General features: G+C 45.6%; 2 protein-coding genes across 3 annotated transcripts in view; one reads left to right on the top strand and one right to left on the bottom strand.

The window, feature by feature from the left end:
- The window catches only part of slc26a10 (solute carrier family 26 member 10), a 249,493-nt gene that overhangs the window by 85,475 nt on the left and 143,079 nt on the right, over nt 1-20,939 (top strand). The window contains exon 18 of one of the 2 annotated variants that reach the window (XM_068024696.1): nt 4,794-4,874. The exons of the other annotated variant lie outside the window; for it this stretch is intronic. Coding sequence (XP_067880797.1) covers nt 4,794-4,853 — 60 coding nt within the window. The 3' untranslated portion in view covers nt 4,854-4,874. Of the gene's footprint in view, nt 1-4,793; nt 4,875-20,939 lie in introns of those variants that run through there. 2 annotated transcript variants of the gene reach the window in all.
- Nucleotides 19,013-20,939, bottom strand: part of LOC137358586 (beta-1,4 N-acetylgalactosaminyltransferase 1-like) — a 110,183-nt gene continuing 108,256 nt past the window's right edge. Inside the window, exon 14 of the mRNA XM_068024597.1 lies at nt 19,013-19,129. The gene's annotated coding sequence lies outside the window, so the exon portion shown is untranslated. The remainder of the gene's footprint in view (nt 19,130-20,939) is intronic.

Here is a 20,939-nt window from a genome sequence, read left to right on the forward strand (position 1 = left end):
CGTTAGCAGGCTCCCCTTTATCCACAGTGCATGTTACTCCTTCAAAGAACGCCAATAAATTGGTTAAACATGATTTCCCTTTCACAAAACCATGCTGACTATTCCTGATTATATCTTGTTTTTCTAAATGCCCAGCAAGAACCTCCTTAATAATCAATTCTAACACCTTCCCCACTAACTGGCATATAGTTACCTGTTTTCTGCCTCCCCCACCCCCCTTCTTAAATAGAGGGGTTATATTTGCTATTTTCCAGTCTGATGGAACCTTTCCAGAATCTAGCAAATTTTGAAAAATTAACACCAACGCATCTACTACCTCATTAGTCACCTCGTTTAAAACCCTAGGATGAAGTCCATCAGGACCTGGGGACTTGTCAGCCCACAGCTCCATCAGTTTGCACAGTACCTTTTTCCTGGTGATTGTAATTTCACCAAGTTCCTCTCTTCCTTCCACCTCCTGATTTACAGGTTTTACTGGAAAGTTTTTTGTATCCTCTATATTGAAGACAGAAGCAAAATATTTGTTCATTTCATCCGCCATTTTCTTATTATCTATTATTAACTCCTCTAAGTGAACCATAAACCACGGGCCGTAGTATATTATTAGGTGACAACACGACAGTAAGTGAAATGAGGCCATAATCTGGAGGGTAAAGCTTGTGGCTAATTATCCTCCTGTGAAGCTTGCGGCCCTGGTCCTGATTTTCCTCTGTCCACCTCCCCCAATCTTGCACCAGCTTAAATGTGCCCTTTTATCATGTCTTGGTTGCAATCAAGAAGGAGTTCCATGATGGAATGCTTGGTAGAGTGGAGTTCTGTCCAAGCCTTTTGGCATCACCAACTGAGACAAGCAAGGGTGTGTGATTGAACCTAGTTTCCTTCAACAGAGGACATGGATCATAGTTAACAGAGGTAAACTATTTTTTTTTATTCATTCATGGGATGTGGACGTCGCTGGCTAAGCCAGCATTTATTGCCCATCCCTAATTGCCCTTGAGAAGGTGGTGGTGAGCTGCCTTCTTGAACCGCTGCAGTCCACGTGGGGTAGGTACACCCACAGTGCTGTTAGGAAGGGAGTCCCAGGATTTTGACCCAGCGACAGTGAAGGAAGGGCGATATAGTTCCAAGTGAGGATGGTGTGTGGCTTGGAGGGGAACTTGCAGGTGGTGGTGTTCCCATGTATTTGCTGCCTTTGTCCTTCTAGTTGGTAGAGGTCGCGGGTTTGGAAGGTGAGGGTCGAAGGAGCCTTGGTGCATTGCTGCAGCGCATCTTGTAGATGGTACACACTGCTGCCACTGTGCGTCGGTGGTGGAGGGAGTGAATGTTTGTAGATGGGGTGCCAATCAAGCGGGCTGCTTTGTCCTGGATGGTGTCGAGGTTCTTGAGTGTTGTTGGAGCTGCACCCATCCAGGCAAGTGGAGAGTATTCCATCACACTCCTGACTTGTGCCTTGTAGATGGTGGACAGGCTTTGGGGAGTCAGGAGGTGAGTTACTCGCCTCAGGATTCCTAGCCTCTGACCTGCTCTTGTATCCACGCTATTTATATGGCTACTCCAGTTCAGTTTCTGGTCAATGGTAGCCCCTAGGATGTTGATAGTGGAGGATTCAGTGATGGTAATGCTGTTGAATGTTAAGGGGAGATGGTTAGATTCTCTCTTGTTGGAGATGATCATTGCCTGGCACTTGTGTGGCGCGAATGTTACTTGCCACTTATCAGCCCAAGCCTGGATATTGTCCAGGTCTTGCTGCATTTCTACACGGACTGCTTCAGTATCTGAGGAGTCACAAATGGTGCTGAACATTGTGCAATCATCAGCAAACATCCCCATTTCTGACCTTATGATTGAAGGAAGGTCATTGATGAAGCAGCTGAAGATGGTTGGGCCTAGGACACTACCCTGAGGAACTCCTGCAGTGATGTCCTGGAGCTCAGATGATTGACCTCCAACAATCACAACCATCTTCCTTTGTGCTAGGTATGACTCCAGCCAGCGGAGGGTTTTCCCCCTGATTCCCATTGACCTCAGTTTTGCTAGGGTTCCTTGATGCCATACTCGGTCAAATGCTGCCTTGATGTCAAGGGCTGTAACTCTCACCTCACCTCTTGAGTTCAGCTATTTTGTCCATGTTTGAGCCAAGGCTGTAATGAGGTCAGGAGCTGAGTGGCCCTGGCGGAACCCAAACTGAGCGTCGCTGAGCAGGTTATTGCTAAGCAAGTGCCACTTGATGGCACTGTTGATGACACCTTCCATCACTTTATTGATGATTGAGAGTAGGCTGATGGGGCGGTAATTGGCCAGGTTGGACTTTATGTGTACAGGACAGGTCCTGGGCAATTTTCCACAATGCAGGGTAGATGCCAGTGTTGTGGCTGTACTGGAACAGCTTGGCTAGGGGTGCAGCAAGTTCTGGAGCACAGGTCTTCAGTATTATTGCCTGAATATTGTCAGGGCCCATAGCCTTTGCAGTATCCAGTGCCTTCAGTCGTTTCTTGATATCACGCGGAGTGAATCGAATAGGCTGAAGTCTGGCGTCTGTGATGCCAGGGACTTCAGGAGGAGGCCAAGATGGATCATCAACTCGGCACTTCTGGCTGAAGATTGTTGCAAATGCTTCAGCCTTATCTTTTGCACTGATGAGCTGGGCTCCCCCATCATTGAGGATGGGGATATTTGTGGAGCCACCTCCTCCAGTTAGTTGTTTAATTGTCTACCATCATTCACGGCTGGATGTGGCAGGACTGCAGAGCTTAGATCTGATCCGTTGGTTATGGGATCGCTTAGCTCTGTCTATCACATGCTGCTTACGCAGTTTGGCATGCAAGTAGTCCTGTGTTGTAGCTTCACCAGGTTGACACCTCATTGTGAGGTATGCCTGGTGCTGCTCCTGGCATGCCCTCCTTCACACTTCATTGAACCAGGGTTGGTCTCCTGGCTTGATAGTAATGGTAGAGTGGGGGATATGCCGGGCCACGAGGTTACAGATTGTGGTTGAGTACAATTCTGCTGCTGCTGATGGCCCACAGCGCCTCTTGGATGCCCAGTTTTGCATTGCGAGATCTGTTCGAAATCTATCCCATTTAGCACAGTGATTGTGCCACACAACACGATGGACAGTATTCTCAATGTGAAGGCAGGACTTCGTCTCCACAAGGACTGTGTGGTGGTCACTCCTACCAATACTGTCATGGACAGAAGCATCTGCGGCAGGCAGATTGGTGAGGATGAGGTCAAGTATGTTTCTCCCTTGTGTTGGTTGCCCCACCACCTGCCGCATACCCAGTCTAGCAGATATGTCCTTTAGGGCTCGGCCAGCTCGGTCAGTAGTGGTGCTACCGAGCCACTCGGTGATGGACATTGAAGTCCCCCACTCAGAGTACATTTTGTGCCCTTGCCACCCTTAGTGCTTCTTCCAAGTGGTGTTCAACATGGAGGAGTACTGAGTCATCAGCTGAGGGAGGGCGGTAGGTAGTAATCAGTAGGAGGTTACCTTGTCCATGTTTGACCTGATGCCATGAGACTTCATGGGGTCCGGAGTCGATGTTGAGGACTCCCAGGGCAACTCCCTCCCTACTGTATACCACTGTGCCACCACCTCTGGTGGGTCTGTCCTGCCGGTGGGACAGGACATACCTGGGGATGGTGATGGCAGAGTCTGGGACATTGTCTGTGAGGTATGATTCCGTGAGTATGACTATGTCAGGCTGTTGCTTAACTAGTCTGTGGGACAGCTCTCCCAACTTTGGCACAAGCCCCCAGATGTTAGTAAGGAGGACTTTGCAGGGTCGACAGGGCTGGGTTTGCTGTTGTTGTTTCAGGTGCCTAGGTTGATGCCGGGTGGTCCGTCCGGTTTCATTCCTTTTTATTGACTTTGTAGTGGTTAGGTACAACTGAGTGGCTTGCTAGGCCATTTCAGAGGGCATGCAAGAGTTAACCACATTGCTGTGGGCCTGGAGTCACATGTAGGCCAGACCAGGTAAGGACAGCAGATTTCCTTCCCTAAAGGACATTAGTGAACCAGATGGTTTTTACAACAATCGACAATGTTTTCATGGCCATCATTAGACTAGCTTTTAATTCCAGATTTATTAACTAAATTCAAATTCCACCTTCTGCTACAGTGGGATTCGAACCCATGTCCCCAGAGAAATACCCTGGGTCTCTGGGTTACTAGTCCAGTGATAATACCACTACGCCACCACCTACCCCCTGTTACGGGGGCTATGCTATAGACGTTCCACCCCCACCCCGCTCTACTCAGGCCTTGATTGGGAAGTGGGATAAGATAAGGAAGGTGTAAGATTTGATAAGATAGGGGTGGTTTATGCCCCCTTCTAAGTTGGGAACGGACATGGCAGCACAAAGCTTGTTGTGAATCGACTTTATTGAGATAAAGGTAAAGACAAGTTTCTTAAGTTTTCAGATAAACTATTCGTCACAAACTCAGGCAGTGATTAACAGTCGAACACAGATATTACCTATTTTAGAGACTGGACAGCAGAGCGCACGACTCTTTCTCTTGCAGCTTTTGGTCTTCAAGTTTTTGGTCGGTCTCTGTATCTTGTCTCTTGTTGTTCGAAAATTCTCTGCCGTACAGGGTCAAAGACAGGACTTCTTTTATCCTGGCAGTTTTCCAATTAACCCTCCCTTCTCCCAATCAGTGATTAGTCTTGTATTAAAGGATGTCTTTCTTAACCAACCAAGGATCATTTTGTGATGTTTGCTAACATTTCAGATTTACGTAAGTGTGTTGATGTATTGACTACTTTATCTCAATGCTTTTACATTCCGAGGTTCCTTATCGCATTACAAGACAAGTCTACACAGAAGCTGTTTTCGCTGTCTACTCTTAAGGTCTCACCATTTTACTGCAAGTAAGCATTTTAAAACTTGACATAATCTCCCAGAATCCCTCTACTTTGACATCTTTTCTATACTGTGCCCTATTTCCTAAGTTCCACTGACTAGAACTACAAAGAAGGGTTCTAATAAAGCTAAATGTTATTTTATAATAATACGTCAATTGTTAGTTTATAATAGCTAGATTTTAACAATTAGTACTCTGGTTAGTAACTTTTAGTTACGTAATAATCTTACAAAGGTGACTACTAAGTGACTACGTATAATCACTAGCGATCTCAATTTACCAGAAATTGACTGGGACAAAAATGTGAAAGGCTGTTTAATGACACAATTTGTAAAAGAGCCAATACAAGGAGAAAACCTTCTCGATTTGATTGACGATCAAACCTCCATCACAAAAGTGGGTGAGGCTTTAAGTTGAAGTGATCACATTTGACATAGCAAGGATTGGAGAAATTACTAAAGCCCAAACAAAATTAGCAAATTTTAAGAGGACCGCCTACTTTCACCTCTGTAATGTCGCCAGTCTCTACCCCGCCTCAACTCATTTGCCACTGAAACCCACATCCAGGCCTTTGTTACCTCCAGACTTGACTATTCCAATGTCCTGCACTGTGTGAAGAAGGGAGTTTGGTAAATGAGTGAATTTTAAGGGTTAATCTCTCAAGACTAGTTTTTTTACATCTAGCAATTAATTGAAATTTCTGTTTCAGTTAAGAGGTAAGTTAGGTTTCTTGCAGTTTTAAACAGGGGTAGACAAACACTTTAAGAGTACATGTAGTTCGTTAATTAGGTAGCTAGCTTAAACTGGTTTCTGAGCTTTAGCAGAGCTCCAGCAGAGCTGACACAGCATTGTTTTCCGAGTATAAATTCAGGGGACTCTCAGTGCTGCTTGTCTGCATTGAGTGCTACTGGAGGGCACAGAGTGCGAAGAAGGGAGTTTGGTAATTGAGGGAGTTTGGGAAGGAGGGGAACATAAATTAAGAAAAAAATGTGAGTGCACAGAGTGTAAAGTCGGAGTTTGGTGTGTGAGGGAGGGGTTGCTTTCTTTCTTTCTTCTACCTTTTTTCAGCCTCCAGTAGCTGCCTCTCTCTTCAGTACAGAAGAAGAAGTCGATTGGTGAGTAACTGGTAAGTTATTTTACTTCTCATTGTAATGAAAATTTTTTAAAGTTACGTTATGGCAGGTCAGCTTGGCCAAGTGGAATGCACGTCCTGCGGTATGTGGGAAGTCATGGATGCACCACGTGTCCTAGACGAACACATCTGCAGGAAGTGTCACCGGCTCCAGAAGCTTGAGCTCCGGGTTTCGGAACTCGAGCAGCGGCTGGAGTCACCGTTCTGCATCCGCGAGGTGGAGGACTACGTGGATTGCACGTTTAGGGAGGTGGTCACACCGCAGGTTAGAAGCATGCAAGATGGACGGGCTACAACTTAACAGGACCGGAACTAATATCCTCGCAGGGAGATTTGCTAGTGCTGTTGGGAATGGTTTAAACTAGCTTGTCAGGGGGATGGGAACCTGAGGGGTAGTTCAAATTGGAAGTAAGTAAAGCTGGTAACAGGAAGTAGAAAAGTAGCAAGTGTCATTAGAAGGCAGGTGAAACAAAGGCGAGCATCAACTAGGCTTAGAAAGCAGAATGTCAAGAAGACAAGGCTAAGGGCACTTTACCTGAATGCAAGCAGCATTCGCAACGAGGTAGATTTAAAGGCTCAAATAGAGGTAAATGGGTATGATCTAATTGCCATAACGGAAACATGGCTACAGGGTGACCAAGACTGGGAACTGAATATTCAAGGATATTTGACATTTAGGAAGGACAGGCAAAAAGGAAAAGGAGCTGATGTTGCACTGATAATAAGGGATGGGATCAGTACATTAGTAAGGGAGGATCTCAGATCAGAAGAACAAACTGTGGAATCTGTTTGGGTGGAGCTAAGAAACAGCAAGGGGCAGCAAACATTGGTTGGAGTTGTTTATAGGCCACCAAACAGTAATGGTAGTGTGGGGCATGGTATTAATCAGGAGATTAGAGAAACATGTGGCATGGGTAATACAGTAATCATGGGTGACTTAAATCTGCATATAGACTGGGTAAACCTAATCAGCACTAACGCTGTGGAGGACGAGTTTCTGGAGTGTGTTAGGGATGGTTTTCTAGAGCAGTATGTTGGGGAACTGACTGGAGAACAGGCTATTTAAAATCTAGTATTATGTAATGAGAAAGGGATAATTAATAATCTTGTTGTAAAAGAACCTTTAGGGATGAGTGACCATAATATGATAGAATTTTACATTATGTTTGAAAGTGAGTTAGTTCAATCTGAAGCCAGGATGTTAAATTTGAACAAAGGAAATTATGAAGGTTTGAGGGGCAAATGGCTGAGGTGGGTTGAGAAAATACATTAAAAGGTATAACAGTAAATAGGCAATGCATAGTCTTTAAAGAAATATTACATAGTTTACAGCAACTATACATTCCTTCAAGGCACAAAAACCCCAAAAGTAAAGGCAGTCAACCGTGGATAACAAAGGAAGTTAAGGATTGTATAAGATGGAAAGAAAAAGCCTTTAAAGTTGCCAGAAATAGTAGTAAACTTGAGGATTGGGAAGATTTTAGAATACAGCAAAGGAGGATGAAGAAACTGATAAAGAAAGGGAGAATAGAATATGAATGTAATCTAGCAAAAAATATAAAAATAGATTGTAAAAGCTTCTATAGGTACGTAAAAAGGAAACATTTGGTTAAGACAAATGTGGGTCCATTTCAGGCAGAGTCAGGACAATTTATAATGGGGAAGAGAGAAATGGCAGAGAAGCTAAATGATTACTTTGTGTCTGGCTTCACTGAGGAAGATACAAGAAATCTCCCAGAATTAGAGATCCAAGGGACTAGGGTGAATGAGGAATTGAAGGAAATTAGTATTAGTAAGAAGGTTGTATTGGAGAAATTAATGGGGCTGTAGGTTGATAAGTCCCCGGGACCTGATATTTTACATCCCAGAGTGTTGAAAGAGGTAGCTATGGAGATAGTGGATGCATTGGTGATCATCTTCCAAAATTCTATAGATTCTGGAATGGTTCCTGCAGATTGGAAGGTAGCAAATATCACCCCACTATTGAAGAAGGGAGGGAGAGAGAAAACAGGGAATTACAGACCTGTTAGCCTTACATCAGTCATTGGGAAAATGCTGGAATCCATTCTAAAGGATGTGATAAATGGACACTTGGATAATAATGATCTGATTGGGCATAGTCAAGATGGATTTATGAATGGGAAATCATGTTTGACGAACCTGTTGGAGTTTTTTGAGGATGTTACTAACAGAATTGATAAAGGGGAGTCGGTGGACGTGGTATACTTGGATTTTCAGAAGGCTTTTGATAAAGTCCCCGACAGGAGGTTGGTTAGCAAATTTCAAGCACATGGGATAGGAGGTAATATAGTGGCATGGATTAAGGATTGGTTAACAGGCAGAAAACAGAGCGTAGGAAGAAACGGGTCATTCACACGTTGGCAGGCTGTGACTAGTGGGGTACCGTAGGGATCAGTGCTTGGGTGTTCACAAGATATACCAATGATTTGGATGTGGGGACCAAATGTAGTATTTCCAAGTTCGCGGATGACACAAAACTAGGTGGGAATGTGTGTGTGAGGAAGATGCAAAGTGGCTTCAAGAGGATTTGGGCAGACTTAGTGAGTGGGCAAGATCATGGCAGATGGAATATAATGTGGAAAAATGTGAGATTATCCACTTTGGTAGGAGGAACAGATGTGCAGAGTATTTCTTAAATGGTAAGAAATTAGAAAGTGTAGATGTACAAAGGGACCTGGCTGTCCTTGTCAATATGTCCCTGAAAGCTAACATGCAGGTGCAGCAAGCTATTAGGAAGGCTCATGGTATGTAAGGCTCAGGACATGCGCGATGCCAATATCATCACCCTCTATAAAAACAAAGGTGACCGAGGTGACTGCAACAACTACCGTGGAATCTCCCTGCTCAGCATAGTGGGGAAAGTCTTTGCTCGAGTCGCTCTAAACAGGCTCCAGAAGCTGGCCGAGCGCGTCTACCCTGAGGCACAGTGTGGCTTTCGTGCAGAGAGATCGATCGTTGACATGCTGTTCTCCCTTCGTCAGATACAGGAGAAATGCCGCGAACAACAGATGCCCCTCTACATTGCTTTCATTGATCTCACCAAAGCCTTTGACCTCGTCAGCAGACGTGGTCTCTTCAGATTACTAGAAAAGATTGGATGCCCACCAAAGCTACTAAGTATCATCACCTCATTCCATGACAATATGAAAGGCACAATTCAACATGGTGGCTCCTCATCAGACCCCTTTCCTATCCTGAGTGGCGTGAAACAGGGCTGTGTTCTCGCACCCACGCTTTTTGGGATTTTCTTCTCCCTACTGCTTTCACATGCGTTCAAGTCCTCGGAAGAAGGAATTTTCCTCCACACAAGATCGGGGGCAGGTTGTTCAACCTTGCCCGTCTAAGAGCGAAGTCCAAAGTACGGAAAGTCCTCATCAAGGAACTCCTCTTTGCTGACGATGCTGCTTTAACATCTCACACTGAAGAGTGCCTGCAGAGTCTCATTGACAGGTTTGCGGCTGCCTGCAATGAATTTGGCCTAATCATCAGCCTCAAGAAAACGAACATCATGGGGCAGGACGTCAGAAATGCTCCATCCATCAATATTGGCGACCACGCTCTGGAAGTGGTTCAAGAGTTCACCTACCTAGGCTCAACTATCACCAGTAACCTGTCTCTAGATGCAGAAATCAACAAGCGCATGGGAAAGGCTTCCACTGCTATGTCCAGACTGGCCAAGAGAGTGTGGGAAAATGGCGCACTGACACGGAACACAAAAGTCCGAGTGTATCAAGCCTGTGTCCTCAGTACCTTGCTCTATAGCAGCGAGGCCTGGACAACGTATGTCAGCCAAGAGCGACGTCTCAATTCATTCCATCTTTGCTGCCTCCGGAGAATACTTGGCATCAGGTGGCAGGACTGTATCTCCAACACAGAAGTCCTCGAGGTGCCCACATCCCCAGCTTATACACACTACTGAGTCAGCGGCGCTTGAGATGGCTTGGCCATGTGAGCCGCATGGAAGATGGCAGGATCCCCAAAGACACGTTGTACAGCTAGCTCGCCACTGGTATCAGACCCATCGGCCGTCCATGTCTCCGCTTTAAAGACGTCTGCAAACGCGACATGAAATCCTGTGACATTGATCACAAGTCGTGGGAGTCAGTTGCCAGCGTTCGCCAGAGCTGGCGGGCAGCCATAAAGGCGGGGCTAAAGTGTGGCGCTGCTCCACACACCACTGACCACCTCCAGGCACTTACCCATTGTCTCTCGAGATAAGGAGGCCAAAGAAGATGGTATGTTAGCCTTTATCACAAGAGGATTTGAGTCCAGGAGTAATGAAGTCTTGCTTCAATTGTATAGAACCTTGATTAGACCGCACCTGGAGTACTGTGTGCAGTTTTGGACCCCTTACCGTAGGAAGGATATTATTGCCATAGAGGCAGTGCAAGAAAGGTTCACCAGACTTATTCCCGGGATGGTGGGACTGTCCTATGAAGAGAGATTGGGGAAACTGGGCTTGTATTCTCATATAGAGTTTCGAAGAATGAGAGGTGATCTCATTGAAACCTACAAAATACTTAAAGGGATAGGCAGGGTAGATGCAGCTAAGATGTTTCCCCTGGTTGGGGAGTCTAGAACCAGGGGACACAATTTCAGAATAAGGGGGAAGCCACTTAGGACAGAGATGAGGAGAAATTTCTTTACTCAGAGGCTTGTGAATCTTTGGAATTCTCTACCCCAGAGGGCTGTGGAAGCTCAGTCATTGAGTATGTTTAAAGCAGAGATTGACAGATTTCTAAATACCAATGACATAAAGGGATATGGGGATAGTGTGGGGGAAAGACATTGAAGTGGATGATCAGCCATGATCATATTGAATGGTGGGGCAGGCTGGATGGGCTGAATGGCCTACTCCTGCTCCGATTTTCTCCTGGTTGGATTCTCACCTTGCACCCTCCATAAACTTGAACTCATCCAAAGCTCTGCTGCATGTATCCTAACTCACATCACGTTCCATTCAACCATTTTCCCTGTGCTTGCTGACCGACATTGGCTCCTGATCAATTAAAGAATTCTCAGCCTTGTTTTAAAATCCCTCAATGGCCTTGCCCCTCCCTATCTCTGTATCCTCCTCCAGCCCCACAGCCCTCTGATCTCTGCATTCCTCCAATTCTGGCCTCTTTTGCATCCCCAACTTTCTTCACCCCAGCGTTGGTGGCCATGCCTTCAGCTGCTCCCTCCCTGAACCTCTCGACCTCTCTCTCCACCTTTAAGACACTTTTAAAAACCTAACTCTTTGACCAAGTGTTTGGTCATTTGATCTAATATCTCCTTTGTTTGATAATCGCTCCTGTGAAATGCCTTGGGACATTTTAATATGTTAAAGGTGTGATATAAATGTAGGCTGTTGTTGTTATCAGAGTGGTTCTGGAAGGTTTGAAAATGGCCCAGGGAGTGGACAAACTATGGAGTTTCTTCAAGGAGATGATTCTGAATGCAATGGATCAATGTTTAACCGTGCAAAGCAAAGGTATCTAACCGGAAGGCAATCCTGCCTGATTGAATGGGACTGCCAAGCAACTCATGAAGACAAAAAAAGCATTTAAGGTCATGAAGGAAAATTGACAGAATTATGATATATTCAATACCAAAAGGCATATCTGGAGTGTAAAAACGGCATCAAAATGGTGAAGAAAAAAATGAATCGAATATGGTAAGAGAAGTGAAGAATAATATTAAAAAGTTGTTTTGGTTATATTAAGAGAAAAAGAAAAACAAGGGATGGAGTGGGTCACTGAAAGTGGGATTGGGTGAGGACATGGCAACTGACGCTACATGGGCTGCAAAAATGGTAGATATGCTTGTTATCTCTGTCTTTACCAAGGAGAAAGACAAGTAAGAACTGACCTGGAAAAGGAACTAGAAGGTGTTGCAGGGTAAGTTGTGACATTATTCACATTACGACCAGTTTGGTTGTCGATCCACTGTTTAAACTGATGGCAAATAATTCTTGGAGGCCGAATAAGATGCATCCAAGGATCCTTAAGGAAATAATGGAGAAGAATGCAGGAACTCTGGCACAAATTTTCCAGAAATCACTGAATAAGAGGTGCCTGGGGACTGGGGAAAGGCAGATGTTACTCCTACTTTTTGTAAGCTGGCAAAAGTGACCCAGGAACTAAATACCAGTGAGTTTGACAGCCACTACAGTACAGAAACAGGCCATTCAGCCCAACTGGTCCATTCTGATGTTTATACTTCACACAAGCCTCATTCCACCCGACTTCATCTAACCTATTATTGATTGGAACCTCCTTAGTGCAAATAGTTTGGATGGAGTAGATTTTGTCAGGTGTGCCCAGGAAGGTTTCCTGACTCAATATGTAGATAGGCCGACTAGAGGGGAGGCTATGTTGGATTTGGTGCTTGGCAACGAACCAGGCCAGGTGGCAGATCTCTCGGTGGGAGAGCATTTCGGTGATAGTGATCACAACTCCCTGACCTTTACTATAGTCATGGAGAGGGATAGGAGCAGACGGGATGGGAAAATATTTAATTGGGGGAGGGGTAATTAGAATGCTATTAGGCAGGAACTGGGGAGCTGAAATTGGGAACAGATGTTCTCAGGGAAATGCACGACAGAAATGTGGAGGTTGTTTAGGGAGCACTTGCTGCGACTGCTGGATAGGTTTGTCCCGATGAGGCAAGGAAGGGATGGTGGGGTGAAGGAACCTTGGATGACAAGAGATGTGGAACAGCTAGTCAAGAGGAAGAAGGAAGCTTACTTAAGGTTGAGGAAGCAAGGATCAGACAGGGCTCTAGAGGGTTACAAGGTAGCCAGGAAGGAACTGAAGAATGGACTTAGGAGAGCTAGAAGGGGACATGAAAAAGTCTTGGCGGGTAGGATTAAGGAAAATCCCAAGGCTTTCTACACTTATGTGAGGAACAAGAGGATGGCCAGAGTGAGGGTAGGGCCGATCAGGGATAGTGGAGGGAACTTGTGCCTGGAGTCGGAGGAGGTAGGGGAGGTCCTTAATGAATACTTTTCTTCAGTATTCACTAGTGAGTGGGACCTTGTCGTTTGTGAGGACAGCGTGAAACAGGCTGATATGCTCGAACAGGTTGATGTTAAGAAGGAGGATGTGCTGGAAATTTTGAAAGACATGAGGATAGATAAGTCCCTGGGGCCAGACGGGATATACCCAAGGTTAATGCGGGAAGCGAGGGAAGAGATTGCCGCTCCTTTGGCGATGATCTTTGCGTCCTCACTGTCCACTGGAGCAGTACCAGATGATTGGAGGGTGGCAAATGTTATTCCCTTGTTCAAGAAAGGGAATAGGGATAACCCTGGGAATTATAGACCAGTCAGTCTTACGTCGGTAGTGGGCAAATTATTGGAGAGGATTCTGAGAGACAGGATTTATGATTATTTGGAAAAGCATAGTTTGATTAGAGATAGTCAGCATGACTTTGTGAGGGGCAGGTCATGCCTCACAAGCCTTATTGAATTCTTTCAGGATGTGACGAAACACATTGATGAAGGAAGAGCAGTGGATGTGGTGTATATGGATTTTAGCAAGGCGTTTGATAAGGTTCCCCATGGTAGGCTCATTCAGAAAGTAAGGAGGCATGGGATACAGGGAAAGTTGGCTGTCTGGATACAGAATTGGCTGGCCCATAGAAGACAGAGGGTGGTAGTAGATGGAAAGTATTCAGCCTGGAGCTCGAGGACCAGTGGTGTTCCGCAGGGATCTGTTCTGGGACCTCTGCTCTTTGTGATTTTTATAAATGACTTGGATGAGGAAGTGGAAGGCTGGGTTAGTAAGTTTGCCGATGACACGAAGGTTGCTGGAGTTGTGGATAGTGTGGAGGGCTGTTGTAGGTTGCAACGGGACATTGACAGGATGCAGAGCTGGGCTGCGAAGTGGCAGATGGAGTTCAACCTGGAAAAGTGTGAAGTGATTCATTTTGGAAGGTCGAATTTGAATGCAGAATACAGGCTTAAAGACAGGATTCTTGGCAGTGTGGAGGAACAGAGGGATCTTGAGGTCCACGTCCATAGATCGCTCAAAGTTGCCACCCAAGTTGATAGGGTTGTTAAGAAGGCGTATGGGGTGTTGGCTTTCATTAACAGGGGAATTGAGTTTAAGAGCCGCGAGGTTATGCTGCAGCTCTATAAAGCCCTGGTTAGACCACACTTGGAATATTGTGTTCAGTTCTGGTCGCCTCATTATAGGAAGGATGTGGAAGCTTTAGAGAGGGTGCAGAGGAGATTTACCAGGATGCTGCCTGGACTGGAGGGCATGTCTTATGAAGAAAGGTTGAGGGAGCTAGGGCTTTTCTCATTGGAGCGAAGAAGGATGAGAGGTGACTTGATAGAGGTGTACAAGATGATGAGAGGCATAGATAGAGTGGATAGCCAGAGACTTTTTCCCAGGGCGGAAAGGGCTATCACCAGGGGGCATAATTTTAAGGTGATTGGAGGAAGGTTTAGGGGAGATGTCAGAGGTAGGTTCTTTACACAGAGAGTGGTGGGTGCGTGGAATGCACTGCCAGCAGTGGTAGTAGAAGCAGATACATTTGGGACATTTAAGTGACTCTTGGATAGGTACATGGATGATAGTAGAATGAAGGGTATGTAGGTAGTTTGATCTTCGAGTAGGTTAAAGGGCACAACATCGTGGGTCGAAGGGCCTGTACTGTGCTGTACTGTTCTATGTTCTATGTAACCCTATTAACATACCCTTCTATTCCTTTCTCCCTCATGTGTTTATCTAGCTTCCCCTTAAATGCATCCATGTTATTTGCTTCAAGTGCGCCCTGTGATAGCGAGTTCCGCATTCTAACCACTCTCTGGGTCAAGATATTTCTCCTGGATTCCCTATTGGATTTATTAGTGACTATCTTAAACTGATGGCACCTAGTTTTGGATGACCTCACAAGTGGAAACATCTCTACATATACCTTATCAAACCCTTTCATAATCTTAAAGACCTCGATCAGGTCACCTCTCAGCCTTCTCTTTTCAGGAGAAAAGAACCCCAGCCTATTCAGTCTTTCCTGATAGTTATAATTATATGGGTAAAGTTATGAAGGGTCATCGACCTGGAACGTTAGCTCTGTTCCTCTCTTCACAAATGCTGCCAGACCTGCTAAGTATTTCCCACATTTTCTGTTCTTATTTCAGATCTCCAGCATCTGAAGTATTTTGCTTTTGCAATGTTATTAAATGGAGCATCTGGATAGAAATAAAATCATAAAAGGTAGACAATTTCTTTTTTATTCCTTCATGGGATGTGGGTTCGCTGGCCATCCTATTATTGCCCATCCCTAACGGCCATTTCAGAGGGTATTTTAAGAGTCAACCACATTGCTGTGGGTCTAAAGTCACATGTAGGCCAGACCAGGTGAGGACGGCAGATTTCCTTCCCTAAAGAACATTAGTGAACCAGATGAGTTTTTACAACAATCGACAAGGGTTTGATGGTCATACAAGACTAGCTTTTTTCAAATTCCAGATTTATTAATTGAGTTCAAATTTCACCATCTGCCATGGTGGGATTCAAACCCATGTCCTCAGAGCATTAGCCTGGGCCTCTGGGCTACCAGTCCAGTGCCATCACCATTACACCACCGCCACATCAAGCCACTCGTGCTCGAGGTAGACTCCTCCAATCTCTCTCCAAGCATGCACAGTGCAGCTGGAATGCCAGCCAGTAGGTCTCACATTCTTCGCTGCTGCTCCAGAAGTATCCTGTTCGTCAATGGACACCAAGCTTGGATTGTCCTGTGACCTCTGAGGTGGACTCTCCACTGCTGGCCCTATCTCCACCATTTGCTCTTTTTCACTTGTGATGTGTGAGTCATCAGGTGAAAACCCAACCATTTTCCTTACTGGTCCCACTGAAGTGTGAGTTTCTGAGCTGGTGCATGGTCTACATGAGTCTTGTGACAGTGTAACCTCAGAGTGAGTGACCTTTTTTTAAATTCATTCATGGGATGTGACATTGCTGGCTAGGCCAGCATTTATTCTCATCCCTCATTGCCCTTGAGAAGGTGGTGGTGAGCTGCCTTCTTAAACCGCTGCAGTCCATGTGGGGTAGGTACACCCACAGTGCTGTTAGGGAGATCCAGGATTTTGACCCAGCGACAGTGAAGGAACGGCGATATAGTTCCAAGTCAGGATGGTATGTGGCTTAGAGGGGAACTTGCAGGTAGTGGTATTCCCATGCATTTGCTGCCCTTGTCCTTCTAGGTGGTAGAGGTCGTGGGTTTGGAAGGTGCTGTCTAAGGAGCCTTGGTGCGTTGCTGCACTGCATCTTGTAGATGGTACACACTGCTACCACCGTGCATCGGTGGTGGAGGGAATGAATGTTTGTGGATGGGGTGCCAATCAAGCGGGCTGCTTTGTCCTGGATGGTGTCGAGCTTCTTGCGTGTTGTTGGAGCTGCAGCCATCCAGGCAAGTGGAGAGTATTCCATCACAGTCCTGACTTGTGCCTTGTAGATTGTGGACAGGCTTTGGGGAGTCAGGAGGTGAGTTACTCACCACAGGATTCCTCGCCTCTGACCTGCTCTTGTAGCCATGGTATTTATATGGCTACTCCAGTTCAGTTTCTGGTCAATGGTAAGCCCCGGGATGTTGATAGTGGGGGATTCAGTGATGGTAGTGCCATTGAATGTCAAAAGGAGATGGTTAGATTCTCTCTTGTTGGAGATGGTCATTGCCTGGCACTTAAGTGGCAAGTAACATTCGCACCACACATCAGTCCAAGCCTGGATATTGTCCAGGTCTTGCTGCATTTCTACATGGACTGCTTCAGTATCTGAGGAGTCGCGAATGGTGCTGAACATTGTGCAATTATCAGCGAACATCCCCACTTCTGACCTTATGATTGAAGGTCATTGATGAAGCAGCTGAAGATGGTTGGGCCTAGGACACTACCCTGAGGAACTCCTCCAGTGATGCCCTGGAGCTCAGATGCTTGACCTCTAACAACCACAACCATCTTCCTTTGCGCTAGGTATGACTCCAGCCAGCGGAGGGTTTTCCCCGGCTCCCATTGACTTCAGTTTTGCTGGGGCTCCTTGATACCATACTGGGTCAAATGCTGCCTTGATGTCAAGGGTAGTCACTCTCACCTCACCTCTTGAGTTCAGCTATTTTGTCCATGTTTGAACCAAGGCTGTAATGAGGTCAGGAGCTGAGTGGCCCTGGCGGAACCCAAACTAAGCTTCACTGAGCAGGTTATTGCTAAGTAAGTGCTGCTTGATGGCACTGTTGATGACACCTTCCATCACTTTACTGATGATTGAGAGTAGACTGATGAGGCAGTAATTGGCTGGGTTGGACTTGTTCTACTTTTTGTGCGCAGGACATACTTGGGCAATTTTCCACATTGTCGGGTAGATGCCAGTGTTGTAGCTGAACTGGGACAGCTTGGCTATGGGCACGGCAAGTTCTGGAGCACAGGTCTTCAGTACTATTGCCGGAAAGTTGTCAGGGCCCATAGTCTTTGCAGTATCCAGTGCCTTCAGTCGTTTCTTGATATCACGCGGAGTGAATCGAATTGGCTGAAGTCTGGTATCTGTGATGCTGGGGACTTCAGGAGGAGGCCGAGATGGATCATCCACACGGCACTTCTGGCTGAAGATTGTTGCAAATGCTTCAGCCTTATCTTATGCACCGATGTGCTGGGCTTCCCCATCATTGAGGATGGGGATATTTGTGGAGCCACCTCCTCCAGTTAGTTGTTTAATTGTCCACCACCATTCACGGCTGGATGTGGCAGGACTGCAGAGCTTAGATCTGATCCGTTTGAAGGCCCTGTGAGAGATTAAAGACATTAATTAGAACGGTCATGGTAACAATGTTTTCAGTGATCATGATGCACTGGCTGCTGACATCAAATCAACATGACCAAGCATTATATGTCATGTGACTCTCTGATATTTAATTCTGTCACCAGGTAACTGGGAGGCCCCCATCTCTGGCGGCCAAACACACCGAGACTCCACTGATATCCAGCACCACCTCCTCCACAGCTGTCATGTATGAGATGGCTGGAGAGCCACTTCTGGGTCTCTGCCTCTTCCTCGTGTTCTGTGCTCCCTTCTCCTGCGAGGAGGGAAAAAAGAGACCTGAGTGAGAGTAATGGCATGTGTTGAACAAATGGATGGAAAGCATTTGTTGAGGAATTATGAGGGAGAGGCACGACATTGCGTAAAGATGAGGGCGAATGTCAGTGGTGGATGAACAGATGGGGATGTGAGGAAGTTCACAGACAGAGAGGGATGGGTGTTCCTGTAAGGTTAAGATGGTGTAAGGAGTAATGTGCTGGAGTAGGCTTGAGAAGGCAAAGTGAGGGGTTTGGGGTGATACATCAGGATGTAGTTGAATGTGCCCTTGCACTCACCTTTCCCACTCTGCTTAGGTCATTAACCAGCTTTCAGCATTGAATCCACTAGTGTAGCACCACACTCCTGCTGCTGAACTCCTCTGCCATCTCCAGCTACACCATCTTGGTTTCACTGGCAGGCTTCTTCCTCCCATCAGAAAGGAAGAATATCTCCCTGTGGATCCTCACAGCCTCCAGCATCACATCCAGAGAGGGGTCACTCAAAGAAGAGCGTGTGGACACCATTCTGCCAATTCATTGTGTTTTGCATCCAACTCAGAAATCCATGTTTCAACATCCAAGTCAAATTTCATGTTTGGAGTGTCCTTTTAAATAGTGAAGTTGAAATTGACTCACGAACGTTGTCATCATGCTTGCATATGCTAATTGGTTGGGAAAACTGGAAATGTTATGGTAATACAGTGGCTGGGATAAAATGCCACTGACAGACGTACTGCACTTACTTCCAGATCTCCTGCACACTATTAGACCTCCCCCTGCCACTAGCAGTTGGAAACTTAAAATCCAGCCCGTTATTTCAGTGATTGAGTGGTCAATCTATAGAACAGACTCCCTCGGGAGCTGGTGGAAGGAGTGTGCTATTCCAGAAAACTAGTTGATGAAGGATAGAACTGGAGCCAATCTTTACACACTTTTATATTTATTTAGAGTTACACATTACAAGCATACATCTCCGAACCCAACAACCACAGTTTTCATCTGTCTATTTATTAGGGGCTCAAGTAAATCTCCAGTTAATCCCCGCCACCTGCAATACAATTAAACACAATTAATACACAATTAACAAGGAGTTTTATTCAAATGCAAATGTGATAGATTTCTTTCAGAAAACAATAATTTGGGACAGATTGTGAGTAATTTGAATCATGACGTGTGATGAGTGTCGCAGCCTGGGAAGGAACAGGGGAATTTGGGCCTGTAGTTCCCAAAGCTCTCCACCACTGGGTTTTCCTCATGTCATGTCTGGGTCCGTTGTAGATTAATCGGTAGAGATTGATTGTTATGATTAGTCAACAACTCTATTATCATTGTATCATGCGACTCCCAGGATGGTAGAAAGCGAAGTTGATGGACCAGCAATTTTTCGTCCAGCAATTCCCATGTTCCAACCATCCAGCCTGAACCATCATCACTGGTAACACTCAGCAGTGTAATGCCAACTGTAGAAGTGGGTATATATATATATTGGATTAGAGTCATGTGCACTAAGGCAACTTACTATTAAGAATATTTACTTTCTTATTGACTTGCTTCTTGCTATGCCATTATACTTTATGAGCCTAAATATTACTCTTGGCCATTTTAGCCTAGTTCACCATTTTAATGCAAGCATGGGCTTAAATGGGTTAAAACATCTGTCAAAACACAAGGACACATTATGTAAAGATGTTAGGTGTTCCCTCTATATGACCCTTTTCCAGTGCAGGTCTGGGCCTTTATTAAGCCCTCAATGGAACACATGCCAATGGGCCTTATGGGGATGTAATGGGCAAAATTCCTGGGGTAGCTCAGGAACTCCCCTAGACAAATCTCTTTCCTCCCTCCCCCTCCCCCTCCCGCCACCGAACAGCAGCAACCAATTGCCCTCAGCTGGACTGTTTGGATGCGCGAGATGTGTGGGCGAGAGCTTCCTAATGACCTCACTGGCCATCAGCGCACTCATAATGACAGTAAAGAGAATCAAAATGAAGGACAGCCATCATTTCTCTAACAGTTGAATGACTGGACCAGACTTTTCCTTGTTTATTTATCCAGTGATGGTGTCCCATGTGCTTGCTGCCCTTGTCCTTCTAGGTGGTAGAGGTTGCATATGATTAGTTGCGTCTGTCCATCCGTCTATACACTATATATGCACATACACATGTGTATTAGTCATCAAATCATAGTATCATAGAAACTTACAGCACAGAAGGAGGCCATTTGGCCCATCATGCCTGTGCTTTAAAAGAGCAATTGTGTTTAGTCCCACATCCCTGCTTTTTGTCCGTAACTCTCAGTTCCTCATCCTCCAGAACCTGTCCAACTCCCTTTTAAAAATTATTTATGGAATCAGTTTCCACCATCTTTTCAGGTCGAGCAGTCCAGATCCTGACAACTCTGAGTGAAAACACTTTTCCTCATCTCCCCTCTAGATCTTTTACTAATGATTTTGAAATTATGACCTTTAGTTATCAATCCACTTGACAGATTGTTTTCCTTCCACTTACTCTATTATTTATTTATTTATTTAGGGATACAGCACTGAAACAGGCCCTTCGGCCCACCGAATCCCCACCACATGACCCTACCACATCCCCAACCACCTACCTATACTAGGGGCAATTTATAATGGCCAATTTACCTATCAACCTACAAGTCTTTGGCTGTGGGAGGAAACCGGAGCACCCGGCGAAAATCCACACAGTCACAGGGAGAGCTTGCAAACTCCACACAGGCAGTACCCAGAATTGAACCCGGGTCGCTGGAGCTGTGAGGCTGTGGTGCTAACCACTGTGCCACTGTGCCGCCCCTAACCTCATCATCTTGAAAAACTCTATTCGGTCACCTCTTCACCTTCT

Source organism: Heterodontus francisci, chromosome X (assembly GCF_036365525.1).
Source record: "Heterodontus francisci isolate sHetFra1 chromosome X, sHetFra1.hap1, whole genome shotgun sequence".
NCBI classification, from domain to species: Eukaryota; Metazoa; Chordata; class Chondrichthyes; order Heterodontiformes; family Heterodontidae; genus Heterodontus; species Heterodontus francisci.